Genomic DNA, 11,714 nt, shown 5'->3' with positions numbered 1-11,714 from the left:
TCTGCTTCATGAACTACTGCAGTGTCCTATCCTGTTTTCATTCACAAAAAAAACAGTCATCCTCACATTAGTGTCTTTGAGTGAGTTTGTCTCCTTTTATAATGGCTACCACACCACATCCCAGCTCTGTAACCACCAAACATCTAACCGGCTGTCTCTCCGAACAAAGCTTCTTCTCTTCCTTTGATGCCACAGTTTTCTGAGTCTTCTTCACTTTGACTCATGCCACCCCCCTCCTCCCTCCCCTCCTCCTCCCCTCCTCCTCCCTGCATATTTTGGTGTTGTGTTTTTGGTATGCTCATGAAAAGGCCCGCAAAGACAGGACAATAGGGCACCTGCCAGAATAATGAGCCCTCAGAGAGAAATGCAGCTGGGGTCGAGAGTCATACAGGAACGCTGATGATGGCCCCGCTTTAAAGTGGTCAGAGATGATCCTTAGCCACACCTTGTATCCCCCTGCCTGGAATTTCCCCTCTGACACATACACACACACACACACACAAAGCAGTCACAATACAAGCACACACACACAAGGTGCACAGTCTCGTCGGAGATAAATATGTTCTTGTGGCGCGTTTGTCACAAAAGAGCACGAGTGTTTGTCTTTCCTTCTGAGTGTGTGAGTCGGTTCATTCACACATGCTGCCACCATCACCGCCAGCCTATCAGTGAACCGACTATCGCACACACTACGTCACTCGAATGTGGACAGAAACTTTGCTCCTCCGAAACAAAAGCCAGACTGTTTACATGCTGGTTCTATATGTACCTCCCAACAGCACACTGGTTAGTCACCAGGTTCCTTTCCCTTTTAAAGGTTGTGAAAATAAATTCCCTCATCAGTCCAAAATACCATCAGTGAGCTATATTTAGCTGGTCAACAGGTCCAGGGGGGGAAACAACAGCAAGATGTCCGAAGGCCTGAATAATGTGAAGTAGAGGTGGGGGCGTGGGCAGACAGAGCACATGGTGTGTTCACATGGAGCAAGTTTCTTGGAGCGTAAGTTTATTTGAACAGATGAGAATAAAGCCGCTCAATAACCACGGAGAATGTGAAGATGCACAGGAGACTGTTTTAATAGGTATTATTCATTACATTCATTATATTATTAATCAGTCAACAACTACAATCATATAAATCATTTATCTAGCAAAAATACCAAATATTCTCTTTCAGCTTCTGAAATGTGAGTGCTTTTTTCTGTTCATTTTGAATTTCATATCTTTGGGTTCATGGAAATTCTCAGGAGCATTTTTCACAATTCTTTGATATTTTATGACTTTATAATGAATGAATACATTTTTGACAAAAGTGGATACATGTGTTTAATTACTGGCCTTAAGTTACATTTTGAGGAACTTGTACTTTACTATGTGAAAAATATTAGAATTTTAACTTTTGTTTTTTTCTGACAGCTACAGTTACGAGAACTATTTCAGGTTACTATTATTCTTAAAAAAACCTGACAACATATGAAGCATTGTTAAAGATTAAACCAGTGGTCCCTAACCCTTTTGACAAAACAAGCATTGTCTATGTGGGGCTCCTTATCATTTTCAGATGTCTATAAGTTGTTAGCAGTTTTCTAAAAGTCTCAAATGGTTTCCCTAAATGATAGCTTGAGGCCCAAACATGTCCAATTATCCAATATTTCACCAAAAAGGTAAAAGTCCAAATAATGAAGAATTGTACAAACGTTATTATGTAACCCTTTGGAGGGCCTGGGATCCACTGGACTAACATACATAACAGTATAAATGATCACATGAAGCATCAGTCTAACCATGTCATATATTAAAATACATCACCGGGGACATCCTTCTGCAGAACCACTACTTTTACTCTTGTTACTTTAAATATATTGAGCTGATCATACTTTATACTTTTATTTAAGGTTTTGAATGCAGGACTTACATTCATGTATCAGTACATTTACTGTTTTCAAGGTCAAGAATGAACTTGCATAATCAATTGAGATAAAATGTGGTTGACAAGCCAAGTATGATCAAATGAAGCAAGCACAAGGTGAAGTTTGGGTGAGAAGGGGAGCGCCACCACCTTCACTGCCTCCTTCCATTCCCAGCATGACATTGCTGCGCTCACTGACTGGAGGTGAGTGGAGGTGATACTGATGCCAGCAGCAGCCATCGTAGACAACACAAATGAGGGCTTTGTGGCCTCCGAGTGTGCCTTCAGTACTTTGGGAGCCAGGAGGTCAGCATGGTGGAAAGTGGGGTGAGGAGGTGGGAAGGTTTAGGGGCTGATGGGGGAGACATAGTTTGGTAGGGGGAGGAGGAGGGGGGAGGCTAAGTTTGGTGACAAGGCTTCAGTTGTTTTGCTGAAACGAGGAGGAACAACCCTGACATTATGACATTGTGGACTCACAAAAATACACACACACACCATCCACTATGGCATGTTGACCCCGTCACCTCCTCAGCTACAACATTCAGGAGAGAGAAAATAGAATTACTGATCTGGTAAGAGCATTTAGAGGCAGTGTTCGTGGTATTTTCTCAATGCTGGACATTTGTAAAACCACAAGTAATGGGGTCAGTCAACTTGAATGTGTCTAACTGCTGGTAATAATGATTTGTAAAACATGTTCAGTGTTTCCCCGTGTTTTGAGTGTAAATGTACATACTGACTGGATCATTCCCATGTTACACCATTATCTTGATACTGATTATGGAGGTTGTGTTGCAGGTGAAATCCAATTAGTTTTTCTGAAGCCGTCTTTTAAAACGAATAAAAAAAGTAGGAAAAAAAAGCAGCAATACTGAACGCAGCCATTAAGAATGATTGGATTAATGAAGTTTTTTGCTCATTAGTACTCACAAATATGCTTTCAAGTTGCAAAGCCTTTTTACTCCTCCAGTAATCCACCCGTGAGAGAGAGCTCACAGGGACCTCAGTCCATGTTGCTCCAAAGGTCAAAATGTCACTTTGGGTTGTAGGGAGAAGTAAACAGGGCTGGAATAAGCCTCCTGTCTTAGGGGGCCCACATCATAAATCCTTAGAATAAGAGTGCCTTTACATGGTCTCTAGAACTGAAACAAAGGGTCAGGCTTTAATCGGCAGGTAATCGAAATCCTGTTGTTTTAGCCCAGTGAACTTTAGCAGAGGGATGCGATCATTGGTTAGGGGGCAAATGTAAAATATATCTCTAGAATTCCATTGGTGGAGGATACCCAAGTGATCAGAAAAATCATCATCAACATGCACGGCGCATTTCTCCATGCAGCCAAACGCAAGCGAGGTGGAGCAGAGGAATGCCTGGCCCCAGCTCATAAATTCATTAGCAAATGTGGACCGGGCTGATTTGAAAGAATGAATGCTATTGCGGTGATAAACCAGTTGACCCCATCAACTTGGCAGCTGTCATGACCTCAACCTGTGGCGGTATTGGATGAGGGAAGGCAGAAGGACAATATTTGTTTAAGCTGATAACTAGGGGTTGTGGAGGTTGTGTGTGTGTGTGTGTGTGTGTGTGTGTGTGTGTGTGTGTGTGTGTGTGTGTGTGTGTGTGTGTGTGTGTGTGTGTGTGTGCATACATGTTTAGTGTTAGGTGTCTTGTTTATAGTGCATATTTGTGACTTTGGGAGAGATCACATGTGAGAGTGAATGATTAATTGTGCACGAGAGCGTGCTCAGCAGTGGATCCGTACCTACGCTGCAGTGATTATTGATGGTATGGATGCGAGTGTGTGGCCCTGAGAGCAGCCATGCACAGCAGCGTGCTTTATGGCCTTCAGATTTTTCGCTCAGCATCATTAACATTCCAGCTGTTGAGATCTTGGCGTGCATCAGGAAGCATGACAAGACAGCTACACATCTCCCTCCCTGCTTTCCACACAAACTGTCATTTGTTTGGAGAGTGCAGGAGATTAAAAACAACCCCGAATCATCTCTGGCAGAACAATGTCAGAGCATATTGATTTTTTTTCTCCGTTTTGTATCTGAGAGGTAAGTGCTGCTGCTCCTGTTGACTCATCCAGCCCGGTACAGGTAAAGAGGTATTTACACTGATCCCTCCCTAACATGTTATTTACCCCGCAGGCAAAAAAATCTCATTGCGCTCCCTTGGCAGATTCTAATAGATACATTTACAGTAATTATCTGGCTGATATTTTACAGACACGTGACGTGTTTCAATGGAGCCTTGCAGAAACATTACTTGAATTTTAGCCGTTGGGAGGTGTTGGCACTGGCAGATATTCGGGCAAGCCTTGTGCTGTTGCACAAAGTGTTGACACTGACATTATGGCAACTGTAAACCTACTTTGAGAAACAGAAATATTGAGTGTTACGGGGGGAACCACTCTGATGCAACTGACTACGTTTCCACAAATACAGATACTGATATGCAATTATCTGCATGCACAGGGGTGGAATGCAAGTACATTTACTCAACTACTGTACTTAAGTACACATTTGAGGTACTTGCAATTTACTTGAGTATTTCTATGTTATGCTACTTTATTCTTCTACTCCACTACGTCTCAGAGGGACTTGTTTTCTGACAGCTTAAGTTGCTTTTCAGATTTTAGTTGTTCATCCGCTTCCTGTCCAGTGAAAACCATGCATCTGATTCATGGTTTTACATATTTGTGATAAACTGAAGGATGAGGTGTTTCTTTATGTGTTGAGAAAACTCTCCTATTTTTTAATCTAAATAAAATCTTTAAAAAGCCTCTTGGATCAGCTGGAAAATGTTTTTCTGAGGAAGTCATGAAGAGTTGACTTTTTAGAGACACGTGGTTCTTACAGGACAGAGACAAAGATACTGACATATCTTATAGAATATGATGCATTGCTGCAGATTAAACTACCAATAAAGGAGCTAAAATTAGACAAGCATAAACATCTACAACAGTAAAATGCAACATAATGCAGCAGTAATATCAACCCAAAAACATAATGTATAATAGGGAAACACTGACAGGGAACATTTTACTTCACACTTAGTATTTTAATCTTAGGTAAGGTTTTAAATGCGGGACTTTTACTGAGCAGTAGAGTATTTTCAGTGTGGTCTTAGTACTTTTACTGAAGCATCTGAATACTTCTTCCACCAGTGATGCGCACACAAACACATCAGCAGACGTTGCAGCCAAAAAGGAATCAAGTAGGTATGTGAAGGTCTGTATGCTGGCAGCCAATATGGATGCCAGTGAAGCTGTTAATCATAGTTGTAATTACTGCTCTACGGCTCCAGCTTATAAGAGACATTCAGTCCTGACAGACAGCAAGTGTTATGTTTCAACCAGTATGGACGAAGACTGAAGTGTGCGTGTGTGGTAGTACCCAGCTATTTCAGCCTCACCTTTTTGTTTATTAAACTATCAGCCCAAAGCACCTTTCATCATTAAAACATATAGGCCAACCCAACCCATTTGTCATCAGGAGAAAAATCACAAAGTCTCAACAACATGAAAATAATTTAAAGTTACAAAATATTTAAGAAAACATTTTATTTTACATAAACTGTACAGATGACATTTATTTGACTAAATGATTCTTAGACAGGAACTAAAAATAACTTTCTTATTAAATAGAAAACTGAAACAAAAATAGAATTAAAGATGAAAAAATGAAATGTTGCTTATTGTACAAAACAGAATGAAAATAGAGCTAAGAAATTAAATCATATATCATACCCTGATACAGTGGTAGGCCTATTGCAAAATGATCGAAAAACAGTATTGTACACAGTAACTCAATGGCCTTGCCATCTTAGTACAATAGCTAAAATATTGGCCTCTTTGGTTCCATTAATTAGGTAAAATACATTTGAAACAAAATTCAATTTACTTCTATAAAAATAACTTTTCAATGGCAGTTTTTGTGTCACTAATCCCGCAACTTTTCAGTGCAAACGTCACAACAATCATTCGCTTTGGAAAGGAAGCGAAAGATTACATTTCAAGTATTGATAAAGAGTCGAGGATTGAAGCGAGAAAGGAGACAGAGAAAGGTGTAAAGAGAATTCAGTCTAATAGAGCATGTTGAGTATGGGTATAGGTTACTATACATTGCATAGCTCATGTGGCACTTATTTAGCGATAGGACAGGACACTCGGTACCCCTTGGAAGGCATTTCTTTATACAAGTGCTATTCAGGGTGTGCATTTCAGTTTCTGCAAATGCTGCACTGCACTGTGGAGACCCAATGGGCCAAAACTAGAGTCTCCACGTCTACAGGCCTACCTCTACTGAGCCTTAGTGGGCTGTTCTCTCTCTGTCGCTCCCAGTGCACAAGTGAAGTGCACTTTTGAGAACTACCTTCACTTGGTTGTCATGGTAGCAAGGCCTACAGCTCTCTTGACAGGCAGGAAGTTGAGGTTGAGGCCCGTAGTCAACAGCAAGAATAACAGCAGCAGCAGCTCTGTGGAGGACTTTCTTTTGCCTTTCTCTGGAGGGTATAATCCTGCAAGGCATTAAGCGCTGCCTGTCTAATTCCACCAGAGGACAGTCAAACTGTGTCTGTCGGCAGAGTAGGGAAGTGCTGGTGTTCTGAATTGTATAAGATGATGAATTGTCAGTGCTTTATAAAAACAAAAGTCTGTCATGTGCTTAAAGTACTTAAAAGGGTTGGAGGAGTGGGGTTGGGAGTGTTGGGGCGAAGCCAATAATGTCATCATCAATGGCTGATCCTGTCACTTTCCTTAAGCGCTTGTTATCTTCATTCAAGAGGAGATGATGAGCCATTATTTTTTGACTAGAAATGGCAAACTAGAGCAAAGTATCATTTGGTGATAATCATTCCCTTCTCGTCCCATCACTGACCTTTCGTCGCCGAACGGACTAAACACGGACGGCGAGCATGTCACTCAGTCTGATAAATACACACTCTCGCACAAACGCATGCATGCACACATAGATACAACGCTGATGCTTGCATTTGCGAGATGCACCAGATGTGCCAGTGTGCGTGTTGCTTGCACATACAGTAGGTATAGATATATTGTACATGTGTACCGTACAATAATGTCCTGTTTGTACAAAAGGCCTTTCTGACTGTTCCAAGTTCAACGATAGTGACGGTTGTGGACTCAAGCACAACCACACTCCTCCACAATCATGTTGGGCACATCCCTCTTCACAATGTTGTATTCATCGTCAAAGTAGAGCATGGACATAGTACTGAGCTTGGTGGGGATGCAACAGGAGTTGACCGAGCCCGGGCTCATCCCTCTTATGCGGTACTGGTTAACCACTGCGGTGTGGAAGGATGAAGCCGAGCCCGGCACGCCCGCCATGTAGGCCGGGCAGCTGCCCTCACAGTAGTTGCCGTAATAACCAGCTGGTGCAATGATCCAGTCGTTCCACCCAATTAGGCGGAAGTCTATGTAAAACTGTTGCCTGCAGCAAAGGCCCCCACTGGTGCCGTCACACTCAAGTCCTCGCTTGCGAATACGGTGTTTTCCATCCACCTGTCGTGCACGCACCACCAGGAAGGGACGGTGGGATGGGTCACTGGGGTCCACCAGCACCGGAGCCACGCCAGATGTCTCGCAGCCATCACAGTGGACCTCCAGGTCCTGCCGCCGGCTGCCTTTCCCAAACACAGCTCGCACCGCCTCCGAGAGGGGGAAAGTATGCCAGCCACTGCGTTTCAGATCCACCCGCTTCTCCACCAGAGCCCAGCGGCCCGTTGCTCCTCCACCACCACCTCCCGGGCCTCCCTCTGCACCACTGTCAGACCCAGCCTCCTGGTAATGGATCTTGACCGTCACCTTCCTCCGGAGGCCCTTCTCTGGACCGGCTGGCAGCACTCGGAAGTAGAGCCACAGGTTTGCCTGGGACACATACAGGTTCTGGTTGCCCTCGTTGGAGACGAGGAAGTACAGGCCAGACAGAGATGTGTGATCATCTGTTGGAAACAGGAAAAACAGTAAAGGTTTATTCTCAATCTGCAAACTATATATATATTAGGGATTCAACACAAACGTAGAAAACCAACAGGCGTCTTATGGCAAGTTGAGTATGATCTCTGCCATCGTATTACCATCCATCGTCCATTACCGAAATTCCACACTTGATGACAACTGAATCATCTCCATGACAAAGCAAACTTTATCTGCTGATGAGGGCTATGAAATGTGGCTAAAGCTTGGGAAAAATTACATTAAGGGGACCTTGAGCTAATATTTTTTTGCAAGGGAAAGGGCTAATGACTGTTTACCCTCTTCACACATACAAACAAATAAACAAACACACACACAGCATGTGCTCACATAGAAAGCATAGACTCCCATAAAGTGTACAGCTCTGTCTTTTAAGGGCTGTTTTTTCCCTTGTTCTCTCTGATCACCCTCAATCACTGTGTCATGTGACCTCTGTGGCAGCTCCTGATAGGCCAGCTGTGACAAGCCAGTTCTGGGATCAGGCCCAGTTGGCCTCAGGTCCAGCTTTGTAAGTGACAGGGCCAAAAAGAGAGAGAGAGGAAGAGAGAGGAACAAGGAGGCGAACAGAGAAGAGGAAGACGAAGGAAAAGAGGAAGGATGCAAGTGGAAAAGGTGGGAGGGTGGCGGACACGGCCAAGGCCCGCGGGGGGTTCATTGAGTTCGCTGTTAGTGCCCCCTCCCGAGCCCCACCCCCACCCTGCCCCGCCCCTTCCCCCCTCCTTCCAGTGTGAGCACCCTGAGAGTGACAGCACAAAGCCCGCTCTGAGGCACTGGGAGACAGCCACGCTGCAGCCCGGCATTGAAACGCGTGGCTTTCCAGCAAAAAGCATGATGAGGCAAAAATAAAAGCCATTTACATGACACTGGCCACTTTCTACAGCAGCACAATGAAGAGAGGTGGCGATGGGCTCTCCCTGGCAGTATTTTTTTTCTAAGCCTAATGATGTCTTCCAAATTACCCCGAGGTAACTTGAAAGGTTTCTATTTCAGGAGATTTGGTACAATGTGCTCAAGCAGAGCAGCGCCTTTGAAAGCGGCTAAATTACTTTGTTTGCAGACTGATTAGTGTGTGTCAGTGTCAACAGGTGGCCACCAAAGACGGGGCCCCCTCTTTAAGGCGCCTCACGCCTCTTCCTCCTGTAAACCACGGCTTTACATTCACACAGGGACCTGTTGAGACCAGCTCTCCACTCTGTAGCATGTCAGCTGGGAGCTCAAGCACTTCACACACATTTGCACCCAGCCGTACACACACACACCCAACCCCACGGTAAGCAATACATCAACTATCATCCTTCTCAATACCAAAGCCTGTGGGTAATGTATCAAGTGCACACTGAGAATGTATTGAAATCCATCTGAAGTGAATAATATAAAGGAATCAGCGGAACAGCAGCTTTAGCCTTCGACTGCCGTAAAGGCCCCTCAGGGCTACAAGTAACTAACCTCACCTTATTTAGCATCTTGCCTACTTACTTGCCTCGACAGCTCCGAGCTCACAGTGCTCACACACATGTGCAGAGCTGTAGGATATAACTGATGCAGGGTTGAGAGTAGTTGCTCGCCATTTGTAGTAGATCTTCAGCCAACTTTTAATGTCATTGTCCATTAATCTACAATTAATTATTTTCCAATTAATCGATTCATTAAATGTCATAAAATAGTGCAAAATACCCATCACAATTTCCTTAAGACCAGGATCATCAAATTGCTTGTTCTGTCTGACCAATGCTCCCAAAACTTAAAACATAAACATAAACTTAACCATAACAAAAGACAAAGAAAACTGAGGAACTGGAACAAGTAAATGATCTGTATTCTTGTTGGAAAAATGACACAGTGCATAGCCACAAACATCTCATGATGAAGATCATGTGGTATTTCGAAAGCTACTTAATGGACCTTGAGGAGTCAACTACTACAACAATGACCCAGCTGCTACTTGGGTATTTGAGATATATGAAGCCATCATCGAGGCTGATGTGTTTTTGTTACCTTCAGCCTCACGTACAAGTTAGATTTGTTGGCTTCTTAAGAAGAGAGCATTTACCAACAAATTGTTCTTTTCATCAAGTATTACAAACAATTTGGAGCTGGTCACGACATGTCTTGCCTGACCCTGCATTGGAGAAGTTTCTAGTGAGTATCAGCAGGCAGGACACCTGGGTGGGCTTGTGAGGAGGATAAAGAGCTGCTTCAGCATGTCCCCACCTGCGCCACCAAGTCAGAGAGGAGGCCATGGAAGCAGGCAGCCCAAGAGCTCATTAGTCAAAGCTGCTGTCGACAAGACCACACGCCGTGGAAGGACAAGGGTGCGGCATTCGTGGCTCTACCATGAGCAGACGCGTGCATGCATATAGCAGCCGTCCCTCAGGCCCCGAAGAGTCTCAGCACTGCAGGAATTCCAAATAGGGTGAAGAGGTGAGGGAGTGAGATGGAGAGGATGGAGAGGTAGTCACTGGCGAGAGGTTAAAGTACTGGCTCTGTTGTTGTTGAAGCTTTTCTAGAGGAGCATTTTTAATAACGTTGCATAAATCATTTATAGGTTCACAAGCTATACAGAGGCAACCAGGCCCATTGAGGACTGAAACACACACTTGAGGGTGAATGTGGAAAATGTCTGGACGAGGTCCAGGACAGCCATGACTGACAGCTCCTCATGAAAGAGTTGTGTCCTGAAGTAAACCTACCAACCCGATCCTCTGGAGGAACCAGGCCAGAGTTAATGACCTCCCTTAATGAAGTCTTAATTCCGTGTCTTGGACCACTCGCCGCAAGTTCACTGGGTCCGAACAACTACAGTGAGCAATCAAGAAGCGCCAATCTAAACTTCTCCATTGACCCTCTTTCGCCCTCCCCTCCATCCCTGCTTCGCTCCTGTGGATACGGGACACCCGAATCCCTCAACGAGGACCCACGGGACCATGTCAGGAGAGAAGGGAGATTGGCATCATCTCCCTCACCTGCCCGAGGCCGCTTGGCAGACCTCTTACCTCTGTGTTACCGCAACTGGAGATAAGAAGCTCCCTGGCTGACAAGCACACAGTTAACCCTGTGTTGATGAGAGGCAAGCTGACCCACACATAAACAAGGAACATAAACACCTATCCACATCGATTCGCTGGCTACTGTTGGCTAAACATATGCCAACCTCACCCCCCAACCCGCCTGTGACAACAACAATTCAGGATCCCTCATGCTTGGGGGACAAGCTCCCCTGGCTTCAGAGCTTTCTGGAGACCTTGCCTCTGAGCCATGCCCCGGCTGGCAGCATCCGATCTGGGGGGCGTGAGCCAGCTGGCCAGGAGGCAGACGGGGTCTAGGGAGCAGGGAGCTGAGCCAGCTCCATGGTACAATGCCACACAAAGGCTCAAAGGTGTGAGGAAGAATAGAAGTAGAAAAAAACACAGAAGTAGAAGAAAAAGAAGAAGAAGCAAAGGAGCCCAGCGAACCTTTAGAACGACAAAAGCATTCTTTACAACACTGCAATATGGGCACACACACACACAATATCACCCTCCCCCCCCTACCATCAACCAACACCATACCCCTCCACCCACACTCCCCTAAACCAACCCCACAAACTCAAATGTCTCATGCATTATTCTGAGCAATTTATTTTGTTTTGCTTGCTTTTTTTCTCTGTTCCATGTTGACATGTTGGGTTCAGCAGGAACACATAGTGCTCTTATAATAATTGCCTGGCTTTTGTTCCCTAGTCATGAGGGCGCTCAGATCATTCCTATTGGAAGGTTGGACCTAGCAGCCCATTCAGGCTAATTGTATCGGCAGGGCCAATGGGA

General features: G+C 44.6%; 1 protein-coding gene across 1 annotated transcript in view; it reads right to left on the bottom strand.

The window, feature by feature from the left end:
- Nucleotides 1–5,531: 5,531 nt before the first annotated feature.
- The window catches only part of inhbb (inhibin subunit beta B), a 7,378-nt gene continuing 1,195 nt past the window's right edge, over nucleotides 5,532–11,714 (bottom strand). Inside the window, exon 2 of the mRNA XM_029459024.1 lies at nucleotides 5,532–7,877. Coding sequence (XP_029314884.1) covers nucleotides 7,057–7,877 — 821 coding nt within the window. The 3' untranslated portion in view covers nucleotides 5,532–7,056. The remainder of the gene's footprint in view (nucleotides 7,878–11,714) is intronic.

The sequence above is a fragment of the Cottoperca gobio genome, chromosome 21 (genome assembly GCF_900634415.1).
Source record: "Cottoperca gobio chromosome 21, fCotGob3.1, whole genome shotgun sequence".
Lineage (NCBI taxonomy): Eukaryota > Metazoa > Chordata > Actinopteri > Perciformes > Bovichtidae > Cottoperca > Cottoperca gobio.
The sequence above is the reverse complement of the archived record's forward strand: the minus strand, read 5'-3'. Positions and strand labels throughout refer to the sequence as shown.